The sequence below is a fragment of the Jaculus jaculus genome, chromosome 8 (assembly GCF_020740685.1).
Source record: "Jaculus jaculus isolate mJacJac1 chromosome 8, mJacJac1.mat.Y.cur, whole genome shotgun sequence".
Lineage (NCBI taxonomy): Eukaryota > Metazoa > Chordata > Mammalia > Rodentia > Dipodidae > Jaculus > Jaculus jaculus.
In genome coordinates, this window is record NC_059109.1 from 102660489 (window position 1) to 102681499 (window position 21011).

At 40.1% G+C, this 21011-nt stretch overlaps 1 protein-coding gene across 4 annotated transcripts in view; it reads right to left on the reverse strand.

Annotated features, from left to right (window-relative positions):
* Positions 1-21011, reverse strand: part of Ralgapa2 (Ral GTPase activating protein catalytic subunit alpha 2) — a 366249-nt gene that overhangs the window by 240397 nt on the left and 104841 nt on the right. For all 4 annotated transcript variants that reach the window (XM_045156189.1, XM_045156188.1, XR_006638510.1 and 1 more), the window contains exons 9-12: positions 19957-20156; positions 4258-4485; positions 3193-3360; positions 2445-2582 (exon numbers count right to left, since the gene is read on the reverse strand). In XM_045156189.1, the coding sequence (XP_045012124.1) occupies positions 2445-2582; positions 3193-3360; positions 4258-4485; positions 19957-20156 (734 nt within the window). The remainder of the gene's footprint in view (positions 1-2444; positions 2583-3192; positions 3361-4257; positions 4486-19956; positions 20157-21011) is intronic.

Here is a 21011-nt window from a genome sequence, read left to right on the forward strand (position 1 = left end):
AAAATTATTATGTCTAAACTGTCCTCATCCAAAGCATCAAGAAAAAAGCACTATCTTTCTTTTAAATATTTTATATCTTTATTTATTTATATGAGACAGAAAGAGGCAGATAGAGAGTATGGGCACACCAGGGCCTCTAGCCACTGCAAACAAACTCCATATGCATGCACCACCTTGTGCATCGGACTTATGTGGGTCCTGAGGTATCGAACCTAGGTCCTTATGCTTGGCAGGCAAGAACCTTAACTGCTAAACCGTATCTCCAGCCCAAAAAGTGCTATCTTATCAGACTTCCATTTAACCCCTTACCCTAATGGACCACGAATCACATCAAAGAGTAAGTTTCTGGATATAAGAGAAAAAAAAACACTTTAAGTGCTAACCACTTCTTTACGCTGTAGAGCTATGGGAAGACTATAATCCACGTGGAGCCAAGGAAGGGGTTGCAGCAGGACAAGGGGGAATGACCCCTCCAAATACTTGTGATAAGGACATAAGTCACATCTGTGAACTGCAGTAAAGTTCTCTGAAGCTGCACAAGTAAACCACACTGATTTCTAAAGCAGTGACTTTCAAATTATTTGCTGAATTTTAATGAAAATGAGAGGATGCATGAGGATGTGGCATCACGTTACAATTAGCTCAAAAACAGAAAGACAACTGATAATGACTCCTCTCTAGATACAGATGACAGGGCCGGAGAGATGGCTTAGCAGTTAAACGCTTGCCTGTGAAGCCTAAGATCCCAGTTCGAGGCCTGATTCCCCAGGACTCACGTTAGCCAGATACACAAGAGGGCGCACACATCTGGAGTTCGTTTGCAGTGGCTGGAGGCCCTGGTGCGCCCATTCTCTCTCTCTCTCTGCCTCTTTCTCTCTCTGTCTGTTGCTCTCAAATAAATAAATAAAAATAAAAACAAAAAAAACCAGAAAATTTTAGATAAAGATGACAGAAGCACAGCTGGAGAGATGGCTTAGTAGTTAAGGCACTTTCCAGCAAAGCCAAAGAACCCACGTTCAATTCTTCAGAACCCATTTAAGCCAGATGCACAAAGTGGTGCATGTATCTGGAGTTTATTTGCAATGACTAGAGGCCTTGGTGTGCCTATTCAATCTCTCTCTCTGTCTACCTCTCTCTCTCTTTCACAAATAAATAAAAATAAAATATTAAAAGAAAAAAAAGCTGGGCGTGGTGGCGCACGCCTTTAATCCCAGCACTCGGGAGGCAGAGGAAGGAGGATCGCCATGAGTTCAAGGCCACCCTGAGACTACAGAGTTAATTCCAGGTCAGCCTGGACCAGAGTGAGACCCTACCTCGAAAAAAAAAAACAAAAGAAAAAAAAGAATGAACTCTACACAGAAGAGAAGGCTGGTTTGCCTCAGGGTCCCACTAAGCCAGATGCACAAGGTGGTGTGTGTGTCTGGAATTTATTTGCAGTGGCTAGGGGCCCTGGCATGCCCATTCTTATTCATATTATCTCCCTCCCATTCTCTCCCTCTCCCTCTGTATCTATCTGTCTTATCTCTCTCAGAAAAAAAAAGTTTAAACAAAAATAAAAATAAAAAAATCAACTTGGGTGGGAGCCTGTAGAGACCAGAGAATGGGGGAATGAGAAGAAACCTGTGTTGTTACTTAAATTCCTAAAAACCATAAAACTGAGAGGTAATCTCCCAATTCCCATTTTAAAGATAAAACCCTAAGGCAGGTCTGGCAAATTAAGTCATTAGCAAAGGTGCTCTTCCCACTGTCTCCAGGTAGCATTATTCTATTTCATATATTTATCATTTAGACACATGTGTAAAATGTTCTATATTAGTTACTGTTTGCCCATAAAGGGGGCATGGGCAACTTTTAGGAGGAATATTATTTAGAAGAGTTAAAATCACCAAACTTGTCTTGCAAATTAACTCTAAGTAACTGTTCTGTGTGCTTAGAAAAATACTCAAATCTCAGACATTTTTATGTTCACTGTATAATATCCTCTCAAAAAAACAACCAGTGGGCTGGAGAGATGGCGTAGCGGTTAAGCGCTTGCCTGTGAAGCCTAAGGACCCCGGTTCGAGGCTCGGTTCCCCAGGTCCCACGTTAGCCAGATGCACAAGGGGGCGCACGCGTCTGGAGTTCGTTTGCAGAGGCTGGAAGCCCTGGCGCGCCCATTCTCTCTCTTTCCCTCTATCTGTCTTTCTCTCTGTGTCTGTCGCTCTCAAATAAATAAATAAAAAATAAATAAATAAACCAGTTCTGATGTCTTCATTCATAGAAAATACAATCTTTCCCAACTGCAGGTGGCAAATTAGGGAAATTAAGAATGAAGATTTAAGGGCTATGTTAGTGCCTGATGGTTAAAAGGATCTCTATACTTTGTATATTACTTTTTCATTAAGTAAAATGTTCAAAACGACTGCTGGAGCTGGGAGGTCTTTGTGGCCTAGGGGACAGCATACCTGCAGCATAGTCTGGGCTCCGGCTTTCACATTCGTGTTGTCCTCCTCAGTCACACACCCTCTGCTCATGGCACTTGTGAAGGAGTATGTGCGTCCCCAACTAGATGATCGTTTATGGCCAGAACTTTCAGATGAGACCTTCATTAACAGAGCAGGAAGAAGCATAATTATACTTCTCAAAGCAGCACACCAGAAATTTAATTTAAATTTCTTTGTGTTTCAGGAGGATGCCCTATACAGTTATTTAAAGTTTATCTAATCCTTGCTTTATTAACACAGATAATCCCCTCCCACCGGGAAGGCAGCATTCTAACTGCTGACAGTCCAGGAAACACTTGCTATTTATTGGTTGGTCCTTTCAAATGTCTAACACTCAATTTACAAAAGAAAATCTTCCAAAACAGTCCACATTTTCTAAATGCTATTTATTTAAACAAAAAGAAGGCAGTCTTAGTCTCACAGAATGACTTGTAAAATATGGTAAAAGGACTTCCTTGTGATAGTGACTAAGTAAGAAAGCTTCCATGCGTGTGTGAGTCTAGGCTGAGGGTTAGGAGATGTCTGCCCGTCTACAATGGGGCGTAAAAGGTGCTTCTGAAGCAGGTACTCATAGAACTCAAAGCCTCAACAGTGTTAGGTCTCTGCCTGCCTGCCTGCATGCCACTGAGTGGGAATCTTGACTTATCAGGTATATTTTGCCAAAACATAAATACTTTCAATCCAAAGGTCAAGTGATAGATAAGGTTACCTCCTTGTTCTCAATCTCTGAAACTCCTAATGTTTCAACATCTTCTTGGGCAACATCTTTTTTATCTGGCTCCTCCATGAACACAGGTTTGTTCTGGAGGATCCACTTCCTGTACACTTGAACTACTTTTCTTGTTACAGCTATCTCACAGGAAGGCAACAAAAATGCCTGAAAACAAAAGGAAAATCCTGCTTAATTTCACACATGCTCAGATCACTGTAAAGACACATAACAGGTATTTCCATCACCAATTTACAAATAATGAAACTTGTACATATATATTAAAGACACATTTTTGTGCAATCACTTACCTGAAATAAAATTTTAAAAAAATAGTAATTCCTGGGGCTGGAGAGATGTCTTGTGGGTAAAGGTGCTTGCCTATGAAGCCTAATGACCCAGGTTCAATTCCCCAATACCCACATAAGCCAGATGCTGGTGGGCACATGAGTCTAGAGTTTGTTTGCAGTGGCTACAGGCTCTAGTGTGCCCATTCTCCCCCTTTCTCTCTCCCTCCCCCACCTCTCTAAATCAAAAACAGAAAAATAGTTCCTGTTCTCCAGAAAAAATGTCTTTTTTTAAATCCTAAAGATTAACTGCAGAGTTTGCTATTCCTGGGAAAAGGAACTAACATGACATGAAACATGAGGCTATATGATCAGAAAATTTCCTTTGATTTACAAAGCCTAGACCCTCTGGCCACTCTTAGGAGGTGGTAGAAACTTTGAGAAGAAGGGCTTAGTGGGAAGTGACAGGACAGCAGGTACCCTTCAAAGGAAGTTATGGGACTCTGGTCTCTTCCTCTCTTTTCCATTATCAACCGTGAGGTGAATAGGCCTCCTCAGCCATGTGATCCCCCACAATGTACTATACATGCTGCTACAGGCCCATGGCAGCAAGGCCAAGCCACTGTGGGCCGGAACCTCTGGAACTGTGAGCCACAAAAACCTTTTCCTCTATTTTAACTGATTATCTCAGGTATTTGTTAGAGCAGTAGAAAGATGATTAACACAAACAAAAATAAAAGACTTCAATTAATGAATTTCTTTATGCACACACACTGACCTGTCGAAATACTTCATTCACAAAATTGACGTAACCCCGTGTTGACAAGAGGATGCGCTGTACCATTTCATACACTGTTCGATGCTCTTCCTCAATGCTGCAAAGGCTGGAGTTGCTGAGTCTTCGGTCAGACAAGGTGCTACTGTTAGAGTGGTTTTTGTCCTGCTCAGTGGACCCAGCACCATCCAGCTCTGGCACCTTCTCTTGTGCTACACCACCACCAACAGTCTAGAAAATGCCATCAAATTTCTTAGCAGTGCCCATGCCCATTCAACCACACGCAGCAAAGTAGGAGTCATGCCTCATGTATTGCTTCTTGGATTTTGTGAGTTTTGGCCAGGTGACGAAACCTAGAACCTCACACATGTGAGCATTCATTCTACCACTAAGACACAATCCTAGACCCAGGTCCTGTCTTGTTTCAAAGTACTCTCACTACCACCAACTTGTACAAGGTGTAACAAGCTGGACACCAGAAAATTGCTTGACGCACAGGTCCCAGAACGTCTACTTAACTATTTTCTGATCAAATGAATTCCTCATTTTTATTTTTTGGCTGAGTACAGCTGACATAAGGGAGGCTTTGTCATACTTTTCTCTATTTATTTATTTATTTAGGAGTATATGTGTGCCAGGGCCTCTTGCCACTGCAAACAAACTCCAGATGCATGTGACACATTGTGCTTCCAGCTTTATATGGGCACTGGTAAAACCCCGGCAAGCAGGCATTGTAGGCAAGCGCCTTAACCACTCAGCAATCTCATCAGTAAGTTATTTCAGGAAACAGAGCTGTGAAGTTTATCAACTAAAATATTTAATTTGTATTTACAAAATCACAGAATTAATGTGTAAATGCATTCGTGTAATCATTATATGAGGTCTCTATACTTCAGCATTTACTATAAGGTCAGAGACTTAAAAATTCAGGAGACTTCTTGCAACATTGGAAATCACCATGTGATCCATCCAAACCCAGGCTCAAGAAGCTGACAGGTAACATTTTCTGTCCCTTAAAACATTTTGCTATTAGAGCCCCAAGCAGCCAAAAAGATGTCCAGCTACCTTCCTAGTGAGATTGCATAGAAAGAGGTCCTAGATGAGCCAGCCTTCCCTCCAACTAGTAGTAACAACTGTGTGAATGAAATCATCTCAGATCCTCCAGACCAATCAGCCACCAGCTAATGGGTTGGCCCAAGGACCCATTAATGCCACAAGACATGCAGAAAATCTGACCTAATACTTGCTCCAAAAAAGGGAAATCCAAAAATATGATGAAAGGGTTGTCTTTTAAGCCAGTTGGTTTTAAAGTGGTTTGGACCATGGCAGTAAAACTTAAATAACATATAAAAATTATAATTAAATGCATCTAGTTACTTAGAAATGAGCTCTACCAATGACACAGAACACAATGGCACAAAGGTAGAGGAATCACCATGCATTAAACAAAAACTACTGATATTAATAAAATGTTTTCCGTAGCCTTATCCAGTGCATACTTCCTATTAAAGACTGCTTTCCAAAAAGAAAGGAAGGAAGGAAGGAAGGAAGGAAGGAAGGAAGGAAGGAAGGAAGGAAGGAAGGAAGGAATGAATCTGCCATGTTTGGCAGACATTTAACTCTACAGTAAGCAATAAAATTGAAAAACTGAATGTCTAACCTCGCTCACTTGTCTTTTTTTTTTTTTTTTTTGCAAAGACTAATGACAATAACAGCATGAGGAATTAGCCCCAGAGAGAGGTCCATTTTCCACACTCTAGAAACAAGAACTAGAATTTGTGGCTTTTGTTTAGTATTAGTTGATTCACTAGTCACTAATCACTGGAAAAATGCCTTTACTCCTCCGTCACATGTAGAAGTCTTAATCGGTGAAACAGACATACCTATTTGGACCAGGCCAGCACTCCCAAGGCTCAGAAAACTGCATGCTTCAGTCTTTCACTCACTCACCCCTTCAGCCTCGCTGCCACACTGGCATCCTCTCAACCCCACCGTTCATATTGAAACTGGCTCATTCTCAGGGTCTGTCTAAATGTGGACAGCCACAAAGCAACAATTCAGAGGATATTGTAAGCATTCTGTTGGTGATGCCTGAGCCTGGCACCACTCAATTCCTGTCTTGATTTGTATCCATGGTCATTGCAGCCTATATGTGCCTTTGTAGAGTTCAAGAGCAACTGAGAATAAGGAGTCAGTAAACACATGTAGAAATTCCTATATAAATGACAGTGTGGTTATTTGAATAGATGGTCCCCAATACATTCATTTTTTATTTGTTTGTAGTTTGCATCTGCAGCCACCTGGCTGGAGGCAGTGTCACTGAGTGGATCTTAAGGTGTGGTGGTAGGTTTCAGGTTTCAATCTAAAGATATGCAAAGTGTGTCTAGCAAGAGTTCCTAAAGTATGCTGTGGCTTTTGGCTTTTTGGCTTATACTGCTCTCGCTCTCTCGCTCCCTCTCTCTCTCTCTCTCTCTCTCTGCTTGGTTCTGTGAAAGCAGGCCAGCTTCTTGTGCCATTATGGAACTTCCCCTGGATCTGTAAGCATCAATAAATATCCCTTCCTCCCTAACTGTGCCTGGTCTGGAAATTCATCTCAGTGAACCTGAAGCTGTCTGCTACAGTCAGTTTGCATGATTCACTTTTTCTACTTGTTCATCCCCTGAAATAGATATTTATATTACAGATATTTATAGACAGATATTTAGGTAGGGCCACAGCCCACAGGTCATTATTATGGGCTGTCTCTGAATTAGTAAAGTGTTATTTTATTAATGTAACTACAGAATTATACGAATAAATATGACTAGCTACTTGCCATCTCAAACTTCTCTTTCATTCCCTGGTGGACTTTTTGGATTAAACTGATCAAAAGCAGCTGCTGCTGAAACCTTAAACTCATCAGTATGCTTTCTATCACATTTAAAGATGAGCTGCAGCTAAGCATGGTGGTACCTGCTTCTCATCCAGCACTCAGTAGGCTGAAGTAGAAATGTCATGGAATGTACAAACAACTGTATTTTTATTTTCCCATGAATTATAGCTCTGGAATGTCTCTAAAGACCTTGTATTGAAGATGCAGAACTACCCAGAGGCAGTGGAACTCTTGAAGCAGGGCCTTGTACTAAGAAGTCACAACATTTGGAGTAGGTATTAAGGAATTGCATCACTTGGGGTATATCCTTGAAAGAGGTATTAAGGAGTTGAATCACTGGGGGTACATCCTTGAAGGAGGTATTAAGAAGTCAGGTCACTGGGGGTACATCCTTGAAGGAGGTATTAAGGAGTCAGGTCATGGGGGATACATCCTTGAAGGTGGTATTAAGGAGTTCAGTCATTGGGGGTACGTCCTTGAAAGAGGCATTAAAGAATGGGGTCACTAGGGGTACATCCTTGAAGGAGGTATTAAAGAGTTTGGTCATTGGGGGTTATGTACTTGAAGGTGGTATTAAGGAGTCAGGTCACTGGGGGTACATCCTTGAAAGAGGTATTAAATAATGAGATCAGACAGAGAAATAAGGACATTCCATGACAAAAGCAGTTTAAAGGAGTATTTGAAGACAAAACCAGCTCTACAGAAAATACTTGATAGAATCCTCCATGCTGAACAAAAGGAAAAGCACACATATAAGGAACCTAGAAAAAACAAGCAATACTCAAATACTAGTTAACACAAGAGAGCACAAGTAGAACCAGAACCACAAAAAAAAAAAAAGAAAAGGCAAACATAAATACATACCTTTCAATAATACCTCTTAATATCAATGGCCTCAATGCCCCAACGAAAAGACAAAGGTTTGCAGAATGGGTTAAAAAGCAAGATCCTACAATTTGTTGTCTCCAAGAAGCTCACCTTTCTACAAAGGATAGACATTATCTTAGGGTGAAAGGTTGGAAAACGGTGTTTCAAGCAAATAGGCCTAGAAAACAAGAAGGGGTTGCTATCCTAATATCTGACAAGGTAGACTTCAGTCCAACGTTAGTCAAGAAAGATAAGGAAGGTCACTTTATATTGATTAAGGGCACACTCCAACAGAAGGACATTACAATCCTAAACATATATGCACCTAACATGGGGGCTCCCAAATTCATCAAACACACACTATTAGAACTAAGGTCACAGATAACACCAAACCCAGTGGTGGTGGGTGACTTTAACACCCCACTCTCATCAACTGACAGGTCATCCCAGGAAAAAATCAACAGAGAGGCATCTAGACTAAATGACGTCATAGAAGGAATGGACCTAACAGGTTTATACAGGACATTTCATCCAAAGGCTTCAGAATATACATTCTTTTCAGCAGCACATGGAACATTCTCTAAAATAGACCATATATTAGGACACAAAGCAAATCTTAACAAATTCAGGAAAATTGAAATAATTCCTTGCATTCTATCTGACCACAATGGAATTAAACTACAAATCAGTAGCAAGAAAAGCTATAAAGCATACACAAAATCATGGAAACTAAACAATACACTACTAAATGATGAATGGGTCAATGAAGAAATCAAGAAGGAAATCAAACAATTTATAGACTCAAATTATAATGAGAACACAACATACAAAAATCTCTGGGACACAATGAAGGCAGTTCTAAGAGGTAAATTTATAGCCTTAAGTGCCGATATTAAGAAATTAGAATGGTCGCAAGTAAACGACCTAATGCTTCACCTTAAAGCCTTAGAAAAAGAAGAACAAGGCAAACCAAAAATCAGAAGATGGGAAGAAATAATAAAGATAAGGGAAGAAATTAATGAAACAGAAACAACAACAACAAAAAAAAACAATCCAAAGAATTAATGAAACAAAGAGTTGGTTCTTTGAAAGGATAAACAAGATTGATAAACCCTTAGCAAATCTGATCAAAAGAAAGAGAGAAGAGACAGAGACACAAATTAATAAAATCAGAGATGAAAAAGGTAACATCACAACACATTCCAGAGAAATTCAAAAAAATCATAGGGACATACTATAAAAGCATATACTCCACAAAGTATGAAAATCTGAAAGAAATGGATGATTTCCTTGATTTATATGTCCTGCCTAAATTAAATCAAAATGAGACCAATCACTTAAATAGACCTATAACAAATATGGAGATCTGAACAGTTATCAATAAATTCCCAACTAAAAAAAGCCCAGGCCCAGATGGATTCACTGCTGAATTTTACCAGACCTTTAAGGAAGAGCTAACACCATTGCTTCTTAGGCTTTTCCATAAAATAGAAAAAGAAGGAATTCTACCAAACTCCTTCTATGAGGCCAGCATCACCCTGATACCAAAGCCAGGCAAAGATAGAACAAAAAAAGAAAATTACAGACCAATCTCCCTCATGAACATAGATGCAAAAATTCTCAACAAACTATTGGCAAACAGAATACAAGAGTATATCAAAAAGATCATTCACCCTGACCAAGTAGGCTTTATCCCAGAGATGCAGGGATGGTTCAACATACACAAATCTATAAATATAATACATTATATAAACAGGTTGAAGGACAAAAATCACATGATCATCTCATTAGACGTAGAGAAAGCATTTGACAAAATCCAACATCCCTTCAGATAAAAGTCCTACAGAGATTGGATATAGAAGGAACATATCTCAATATAATAAAGGCTATTTATGACAAGCCTACAGCCAACATATTACTAAATGGGGAAAAACTGGAAGCTTTTCCACTAAAATCAGGAACAACACAAGGGTGTCCACTGTCCCCACTTTTACTTAATATGGTTTTGGAAGTCTTAGCCATAGCAATAAGGCAAGAGACACACATAAAAGGGATACAAATTGGAAAGGAAGAGATCAAGTTATCATTATTTGCAGATGACATGATTCTATACATAAAGGACCCTAAAGACTCTACTAGCAAACTGTTAGAGCTGATCAAAACCTACAGCAATGTAGCAGGATACAAAATAAATACACAGAAATCAGTAGCCTTCATATATGCTAACAACAAACACACAGAGGATGAAATCAGAGAATCACTCCCATTCACAGTTGCATCAAAAAAAAAATAAAGTACCTTGGAATAAACCTAACCAAGGAAGTAAAGAATCTCTACAATGAGAACTTTAAAACACTCAAGCGAGAAATTGCAGAAGACACTAGAAAGTGAAGAAACATCCCTTGTTCCTGGATTGGAAGAATCAATATTGTGAAAATGGCAATCTTACCTAAAGCAATCTATACATTTAATGCAATCCCTATCAAAATTCCAAAAGCATTCTTCATGGAAATAGAAAAACAATCCAAAAATTCATTTGGAACCACAAAAAACCTTGAATATCTAAAATAATACTGAGCAACAAAAATAAGCCTGGTGGTATCACCATACTTGATTTTAAGCTATACTACAGAGCCATAATAACAAAAACAGCGTGGTACTGGCAAAAAAAACAGACAGGCAGATCAGTGGAACAGAATAGAGGACCCAGATGTAAGCCCAAGTAGCTACAGCTGCCTGATATTCGATAAAAATGCCCAAAATACTCATTGGAGAAAAGACAGCCTCATCAGCAAATGATGTTGGGAAAATTGGATATATATCTGCAGAAGGATGAAAAATAGATTCTTCTCTTTCGCCATGCACAAGAATTAAGTCCAAATCGATTAAAGACCTTAAGATCAGACCTGAAACTCTGAAACTGCTAGAGGAAAAAGTAGGAGAAACCCTTCAACATATTGGTCTTGGCAAAGACTTTCTGAATACAACCTCAATTGCTCAGGCAATAAAACCACAGATTAATCACTGGGACCTCATGAAATTACAAAGATTTTGCACTGCTAAGGACACAGTGAAAAAAGCAAAGAGGCAACCTACAGAATGGGAAAAAATCTTTTCCAGCTATATATCTGATAGAGGATTAATATCTAGGATATACAAAGAACTCAACAAGTTAAATAATAAGGAATCATACAAGTCAATCAAAAAATGGGCTTTGGAGCTAAATAGAGCATTCTCAAAGGAAGAAATACGAATGGCATATAAGCATCTAAAAAGATGTTCTAAATCACTAGTCATCAGGGAAATGCAGATTAAAACTACATTGAGATTCCATCTCACTCCTGTCTGATTGACCACCATCCTGAAAACAAATGATCATAAATGTTGGTGGGGATGTGGAAAAAGAGGAACCCTTCTACACTGCTGGTGGGAATGCAATCTGGTCCAGCCATTGTGGAAAACAGTGTGGAGGTTCCTAAAACAGTTAATGATTGATCTACCATATGACCCAGTTATAGCACTCCTAGGCATATATCTGAAGGACTCATCTCATTTCCTTAGAAGTACATGCTCAGCCATGTTTATTGCTGCTCAATTTATAATAGCTGGGAAATGGAACCAGCCTAGATGTCCCTCAACTGATGAGTGGATAAAGAAGATGTGGCACATCTATACAACGGGGTTCTACTCAGTAGTAAAGAACAATGAAGTGATGAAATTTGCAGAAAAATGGATGGACCTGGAAAGGATTATACTAAGTGAGGTAACCCAGGCACAGAAAGCCAAGCGCCACATGTTCTCTCTCATATGTGGATCTTAGCTACAGATGATTGGGCTTCTGCGTGAGAAGGAAAATACTTAGTAGCAGAGGCCAGTAAGTTAAAAAGGAGACATAAAGGGAAGAGAAAGGAAGGGAGGAGGGTACTTAATAGGTTGATATTTTATATATGTGAGTACAATGATTGAGATGGGGAGGTAATATGATAGAGAATGGAATTTCAAAGGGGAAAGTGTAGGGGGGAAGGAGGGAGTTACCATGGGATATTTTTTAAATTTTTTTTTTTTTTTAATTTGAGAGTGACAGACACAGAGAGAAAGACAGATAGAGGGAGAGAGAGAGAGACAGAGAGAGAATGGGCGCGCCAGGGCTTCCAGCCTCTGCAAACGAACTCCAGATGCGTGTGCCCCCTTGTGCATCTGGCTAACGTGGGACCTGGGGAACCGAGCCTCGAACCGGGGTCCTTAGGCTTCACAGGCAAGCGCTTAACCGCTAAGCCATCTCTCCAGCCCATGGGATATTTTTTTATAATCATGGAAAATGTTAATAAAAATTTAAAAATTAAAAACAAAAATGCAACAACAAAAAAAAAAGAATGAGATCACTGGGGGTACATCCTTGAAGGAGGTATTAAGGAGTCAGGTAAGTGGGTGTTGCAGTCAGATTGACACTGCTGGCAGAAATCACCAAACCAAGAGCAGTTTGTGGGGAAAAAAGGTTTATTTTGGCTTACAGACTCAAGGAGAAATTCCACAATAGCAATGGAAGACAATATCATGAGCAGGGGGTAGACAACAGCCCCTGATCAACATCACATGGACAACAGCAACAGAAGAGTGTGTCAAATGCTGGCAAAGGGACACTGGCTATAATACCCATAAACCTACCTCCAACAATACACCGCCTCCCGGAGGATTTAATTTCCAATTGCCATCAGCTGGGGAGACTAGCATTCAGAATACCTATGTTTATGGGGGACACCTAAGTCAAATCACAACATTGGGAGTACGTCCTTGAAAGACTTATTAAGAACTCAGGTCACTGGGGGTATGTCCTTGAAGAAGGATTAAGAAGTTAGGTCACTGAGGTATATCCTCCTTACAAAGGCATTAGGTCCAGATAAAGAAGTCATTTCACTTTATTTATTTTTATTTTTTTGAGGTAAGGTCTCAGTCTAGCCCAAGCTGGCCAGGAATTCACTATGCAGCCTCAGGGTAGCCTTGAACTTGTGGTGGTCCTCCTACCTCTGCCTCAAAAGTGCTGGGATAAAAGACATGCACCACCATGCCCAGCTCATTTCACTATGGAAAACAAAAACACCTCATGTGACCTATATCAAAATAGCAAGAATGTGAAGTAAGGGGGGGGGGGAGCGCACACACACACCCTCCCACATATATACACAGGTGGAGGCTAGAAGACAACCTCTTTGAGACAGAGTCTCTCATTGGATCTCATCAATATAGCTGGACAGGCTGGTCAATGAGCTCCAGGGATCTTCCATTCTCTACAATCTCAACACTTCAATTATAGATGCTTGCCACCACTCCTGCATTTCATGTGACTACTGGGAATTGAACTTAGGTCCTCATATTTGCAAAGCAAGCATATGACCAACTGAGGTTTCTTTCTACCCCATCCCCAAAATGTGGCTTCTATTGTCAAATAGTAATTTAAAAAGTTTAAATGTCTTTTACAAGACTAGTGCACTGCCTCAAAAGTGACTTTTTTAAGCACCATGGATTAGACGACAATCATTTTAGATGATTATATCATATTTTACCATATTATATTATATTATATTATATCATATCTTAAATTCCAAACAAAAACCTTGAGAGGACAAAGATAACAGCAACTCATTTCTAGAATTTACTATCTCATGCTTAAACTGCTGCTTTTTCAAGAACTGACATGTAGATTGGCTCAAATTAAAAAGCTTCTAGGGGCTGGAGAGACAGCCCAGTAGTTAAGGTCCTTGCCTATAAAGCCTAACTTCTTTACCAGAGATTGATTCCCCATGACCCAGTGTGGTGGTTTGATTCAGGTGTCCCCCATAAACTTAGGTGTTCTGAATGCTAGGTTCCCAGCTGATGGATATTTGGGAATTAATGCCTCCTGGAGGGAGTGTATTGTTGGGGGCGGGCTTATGGGCTTTATAGCCAGTTTCCCCATGCCAGTGTTTGGCACACCCTCCTGTTGCTGTAGTCCACCTTATGTTGGCCAGGGGGTGATGTCCACCCTCTGCTCATGCCAACGTTTTCCCCTGCCATCATGAAGCTTCCCCTCGAGCCTGTAAGCCAAAATAAATCTCTTTTTCCCAGAAGCTGCTCTTGGTTGGGTGATTTCTACCAGCAATGCGAACCAGACTGCAACACCTAGGTAAAGCCAGATACACAAAGTGGCACATGCCCTTGAAGTCCCATTTACAGCAGCTGGAGGTCCTGGTGTACCCACTCTCTGTTTATCTCTTCTTTCAAGTAAATAAAAATATTTTTTAAATATTTTATTTTAATTTATTTATTTGAGAAAGAGAGAATGGGCATGCCAGGGCCTCTAGCCACTGCTAACAAACTCCAGACACATGTTCCACCTTGTGCATCTGGCTTATGTGAGTCCTGGGGAATCAAACTGGGGTCCTTTGGCTTTGCAGGCAAGTTTCTTAACTGCTATCTCTCCAGTCTAAAAATATATATTTATTTTTAAGTTCCTACATAGCAGAACAAAGAGACATCCCAAAGGATGGAGGAAAATCCTACTTAATTATTCATCCAGCACAGAATTAATATACAGAATGTATAAAGAATTAGAAAAACTTTACATCAGAAAAGTAAGTAACTCAGAGCTGGGGAGATGGCTCAGCAGTTAAAAGCACTTGCTTGTAAAGCCTACTGTCCCAGGTTCAATCCCCCTGTACCCAAGTAAATCCAACTGAACAAAGTAGCACATGCATATGGAGTTCATTTGTAGCATCAAAGGCCCTGGTGTGCCCATTCTCTCTGTCTCTTTCCCTACCCCCTCCTTGCAAATAAATAAAAATATTTTTTTAAAGTAAGCAATCTGGCTGGAGAGATGGCACTTGCTTTACAAAGTTTGATGGCCTGGGTTTTATTCCCCATTACCCACATAAAACCAGATACACCTTGTGATACATGTGTCTGGAATTTGTTTGCAATGGCTAGAGGCCCTGGAACACCCATATTCACTCTTACTCTCTGTCTACCTCTTGCCCCCCACCTCTCTCTCTCAAATAAGTGAAAAAAAAATTTTTTTAATTCTTTAAAGTAAGTAACCAATTGAAAACTGGGCACACAATCTGAATAAACACACCTCAAAATATATACAAATGACAGACAAATATATAGAAAAAATGTTCAGTTTTTTTAGCCATTAGGGAATTACAATGAATTTCCATCTCACTGCACTTAGAATAGTTTCCATCCATCCATCCATCTATCTATCTATCAATCAATCAATCAATCAATCAAAAACCAGGCATGGTGATGCAATCCTTTAATCCCAGCACTGGAGAAGCAGAGGTAGGAGGATCACTAGGAGTTTGAGGCCACACTGAGATTACATAGTGAATTCCAAATCTAGTCTGGGCTAGAGTGAGACCCTACCTCAAAAACAAAAAAATATTAGCCAGGCGTAGTGGCACACACCTTTAATCCCAGCACTTGGGAAGCAGGGGTAGGAGGAATGCCCTGAGTTCAAGGTTACCCTGAGACTGCATAGTGAATTCCAGATCAGCCTGGGCCAGAGCAAAACCCTACCTTGTAAAAACAAAGATAAAAGAGATACTGGGGCTAGAGAGATGGCACGGTGGTTAAGGCACTGGCTTACAAAGCTTAAAGTCCCAGGTTCTATTCGCCAGCACCCATGTAAAGTTAGATGCACAGAGTGGCACATGTATCTGGAGTTTGTTTACAGTGGCAAGAGGCCCTGATATACCCCTTCTACACACATACACATACACACACACACACACACAGACTCTGCTTGCAAATAAATAAAAAAAAATACATTAAAGAGATACTGGATGCTAGAGAAGGTATGAGAAAAAAGAACCCTTATACATTACTGGTAGAAATCTAAATTAGTACAGCCACTATGGAAAAACAGTATGGAGGTTGCTGAAAAAACTAAAAACAGATACCATATGTTTCAGCCCTCCCACTCCTGTATATAATATCTGAAGAAAATTAAATTAGTACTCAAAAGAGATACCTGCATATTCATGTTTATTGTGACAGAATTCATATAAGAAATGGAATCAGGTTAAGTGACTGCTGGGCAATAAATGAAGTAGAGGAGGTGTAAATAAAAGGAAGTACAGAAGACAAGTGAGATGGGCTTAACAATGAGCCCCTACCCCAGATATCCACATTCAATCCCCAGAATCTGTAAAACTGTTTCAGTATTTGGCCAACAAGACTCAGCTGATGGGACCAGGCTAATAAGGACATGGAGCTGGGGAGGCTGTAGTGGATTTCCCATTGATCAAACTGTAGGGAGGACAACGAGGGCTAAAGAAGGTGATGTGACAGTAACAGACAGGGAGGAAAGGTGATATGGTTCAGGGCCATGAGCCAAGGGGTGAAGGTGGCTTCTAGAAACTGACAGGGCAGGAAATGGGATTCTTCCCCTGAGCTCCACAGGGAAAAGGCATCTTCCAACACCTCAATTTTAGCCAACTGAGAGTGACAATGATTTTGGATTTTTGACATCTACAACTAAAATATTTAAAAAAACTTGCATTGTTTTGAACTATTAGATGTGTGGCAATTCACTACAGTGGCAAAAGGAAAAAACCATAACTTACTGGGAGGAATACTGACCAGGTCGACCTGTGGCACAGCCACGGACAGTAGCACGATGGGCACTGGTTTGTCTGCCGCCACTCATTCTCGATCCCTAACACAGCTCTAAACAGCCACAGAAACAGGGAGCACTGGCTTCAGGAAGGCCATCATGTCCTGGCCCAGTCACATTGCCAGCTTTAAGGCAATCAGCACCTCATTACTGTGGCAGGGTGGGTGAGTACTATAAGCCAATTCTATTTTCAGACAAAAAAAAAGAGTGGGCTTTATACTCCTAGATTATCTTTATGGGTGAACAGGGGAATAAAGTTCCCCAGTCTCCATAACTATCTTGCTATCAAAGTAGAAAGCTCAAGAAAAAACTGCTAAAAGTAAAGCAGAGCATGGGAGTGCACACCTTTTTTCTCAGCACTCAGAAGGCAAAAACAGGATCACTGTGAGTTCAGGGCCAGCCTAGAGCTAGAGTAAGACCTTACCTGGGGGAGGGGGGGACTACTAAAAGAAAAAGTTCTACAGAGAATAAGAGAAAGCATAAATGAGTCATATTCTTGGCCAGGCTCTCCACACACACCTTGGTACTTTGATGGTGCCTTATCCTATTAGGATGATGGACCCATAGTAGCTGATGCAAGAGGCCCAATTCTTAAAGACATTAACCAAGCTAGAAACTAAAGTAGATGCTAAACTGTGGACAGTCAACTACAGAGAAGTGAGAACCTTGAAGCAGTGGCTCATTTGCTGTTCTTCCTGCTTCCCATGGATTTTTCAGGAATGAGTCATATATTTTCAATAAATACATGATGGTTTTCCAATCTTCTAAACCCAGTGGTTCCATCAGTTGAGACAGTTATGAGTGGAATGGCAATTACACAAGGCATTACATAAAGATTACCAAAATGTGTGACAGACTTTTACCCTAAGTTCATATAAATTTGGTGTACTGGAAGGTAAATAAAGACCTCTTGTTCTTGTGGAGGACTAATCTTACTTCCTTGACTGCTGGTAAATCATGGGCCATCATATTCCTTTTCCTGAGAGTTACCATTTCTTCTTCCCTGCCTGTTTTTCTTCTCCATTTGCAAGCACTCTTTATACTGTGTAGATGTGGACTCATTTAACATGGAAGGTTATTTAACTATTAACAGATGATTGCTTGGATTTGGCCTTTTAGGATCTTTTGACATTAATTTTCAGTTTTTGACAAAGTTAGCTTTGTATCTTTTATAATTTCTAGACCTTAGTTCTATTTAAGATAGTCTATCACTCTCCATTTTTATACATCTCAAGAGTTTCTCTTAAATCTTTCATTATTTTGTTGCTAGTGTAGACCTTCATTCAGTCTGACATATGGTTAGTGATGTAAGAGGCAAGGTTTTAGTAATTCTAGTTGTATATTATTAAAGGAGCAAGAGCTTGCTTCCAGGGTTGCAGACTTAATTAGATGCTCAATACCAATCTTAGTCTCATTTAACCTGTGGTTTCTATCTGGAAGCTGGTACAATTTTCTCTGAATTCCTGAACATCAGCTGTCAAAGTTTGTGTCTATTCCCTGATTTTTTTCCCTGACACAGACCATTTCAGTCTGAGCCATGTCTTTTCTATGGCTCTGATAAAATTTTTCTTCTATTTACTCAGTTATTACTCCCCATACTTTTCTCCTTCCACCCACACATTTGCAAGATAGGCCTGGATTTGCCTTTAGGTCTTGCCTATTAATTTCTGGTTTGTGTCTCTCTGAATTCTTAATCACTGTTCTGAGATAACCATTTTTCCCTTAGCAGGGATCATTACCATTTTTATTCCACTTTAAAAAAATTTTTAAATTATGAAAGTTAAAGGTTTATAGACATTTTAGGAAACCTTTTAGGGTTCTTCTGTATCTCCCACAGACACTTTTAAAAATTAGTTTCTCGGGCTGGAGAGATGGCTTAGTGGTTAAGCGCTTGCCTGTGAAGCCTAAGGACCTCGGTTCGAGGCTCGGTTCCCCAGGTCCCACGTTAGCCAGATGCACAAGGGGGCGCACGCGTCTGGAGTTCGCTTGCAGAGGCTGGAAGCCCTGGCGCGCCCATTCTCTCTCTCTCCCTCTGTCTTTCTCTCTGTGTCTGTCGCTCTCAAATAAATAAATAAAAAATTAGAAAAAAAAAAAAAAGAAAGAAACATGACTTTAAAAAAAAAAATTAGTTTCTCAGCCAGGTGTGATAGCACACACCTTTAATCCCAGTACTCGTGAGACAGAGGTAGGAGGATCACCATGAATTCAGGGCCACCCTGACACTACATAGTGAATCCCAGGTCCGCCTGAACTAGAGTGAGACCCTACCTCTAAAAACAAAAAGATCGAGTTTCTCTTCTGGCTCTCCACTGAGTCCTCTGTGAGGGATCCACATGATCTAACCCATCTGGTGTTCCTGTCAATGCTCTAGTGACCTGGAAACATAACTGCCACTGATCTGACACTTAGGTGTTTCCTACCCTGGGGGAAACTTGTAGTTCTGAAATCTCCTTGGTCTCAGTAAACCTACAATAATAAACATACATCTTCTGGCCTGTTCTTAGGAACAGAAAACAAAAAAATAAAACCATCAATGACATGGCTGATGTGACCTCTGTAAGTGGTAGTGCTCTATCAAGTACACAGCCCCAAGCAACTCAGCTTGCTGCCAAAGTCCCCATCTGTGCTGGACCACTGAGAGGGAGGGTAGAGACAGAAAGGGAAATGAAGGGAGAAAGAAGAGATGAAGGGAAGGCATGGAGGGAGAGAGAGAAAAAAAAAAAAACGCACAGCAGGCCCAACATTAAAAAAATAAGCCTCACTCAGCTCTCAGGAGGGCAAGGTAGGGCAGACAGGACCTTGTGCCCATGCTCAGAAGTCACCGATACTCAAGCAAAGGAAGGAAAATGAGGGACAGCACCCATAAAAGCCATCTCCACAAAGACCTCCCTTGTCCATTATGGCAATTTCAACAACAGAAAGCAAGTGCTTTATACATACAGCTCCCTCTGAAACCTCAGCTCTGTGGACAAGGTGAGCCAGTAAACCACAAACTTATCAGAACCAAATCTCTAATAAGTACTTCCTTTGGTTATGTGTTAGTATGTTTTCTTATGTATAACTAAGAGAATTAAAAATGATGAATAAAGCTGGAGAGGTGGTTCAGTAGTTAAGGTGCTTGTCTGCAAAGCCTAACAACCCAGGTTTGATTTCCCCAGTACGCATGTAAAGCCAGATGCACAAAGTGGCACATGCATATGGAATTTGCAGAGGCTAGAGGCCCTGGCATACCCAGTCTTTCTTTCTCACTCTCCCTCCGCTTGCAAATAAATAAATTAAAATATTTTTTAAGAAATGATGAATGACATACCTGGATAATTTTAGGCAATACATCAACTCCATTTTTAGTGTTCTGTGTTGCAGTTAGATACTTTTTCTCCAAAAAGAAAGTTACAATCCATTTAATAAAAACAACACGAGCTGCCATATATGGGATTTTTGTACTGTAAATGGTTTCATTATCTCGGGTTGTAGTAACGTACACTGGCTTTGGTCTCAAGTGGGGGATTTCTGGTAGAAAAACAAAGAATACATGATTAGTTTAGTGAACATTATATCATCCCTACAAATACTTCCATTGGTTGTTTGAATAGCAACTAAGAATGAATACCCAGAAATGATTAAGAACTACATCTTCTGGCAGTGGGCTTCTGATTCTGCCTAGCAACCTAAGTTGAGGTAGCTGGTTCTGCTTACACAGTGATGGTTCATAGTTAACTATGGCTTTAACAATTCTGGAAAATTACCCAAGATCATAACAGTGATGGTATCTTCATTTACACTATACCTAATTTAATCTTGTTTTATGACTGAAACAAGTATACACACACACACACATGTGAACTTTAAAAAATTACTTTAAAGCTGTGCATAATGATGTACGTACACCTATAATCTCAGTACTTAGGAAGCTGTGACACAGAAAGAACTGTTACAAGTTCAAGTCCATCCTGAACTAACAGTAAGACCCAGTCATAAAATAGAAAAAAATCATTTTACTATCTAACACTCACTGGTAAAACTCACTAAACTTTATTGACATAATCTACTTTGCATCTAAATGAACCCAGAAACTCATGCTTTATTTCTGAAATATCAGGTACCACCTTTCCTCCCCATACCTGCCCCCAATGTCAACTGAAAGGTCCACTTCTCATTCTTTAAGTTTTAACAAAGATGAAAGTTATACAGCATTGGATATGAAATACTGTTTGCCATAACCCCAACTCTACAGCTCAACTAATTTTCATAGATGGATGAGGGAAAGACATTCTCAATAAATAACTTCTGTTATTTCTTTTTTCAACATAGTCTCTCTATGTAGTCAAGATTGGTTTTAAGCTCTGGTCTCAGCCTTCTGAGCCT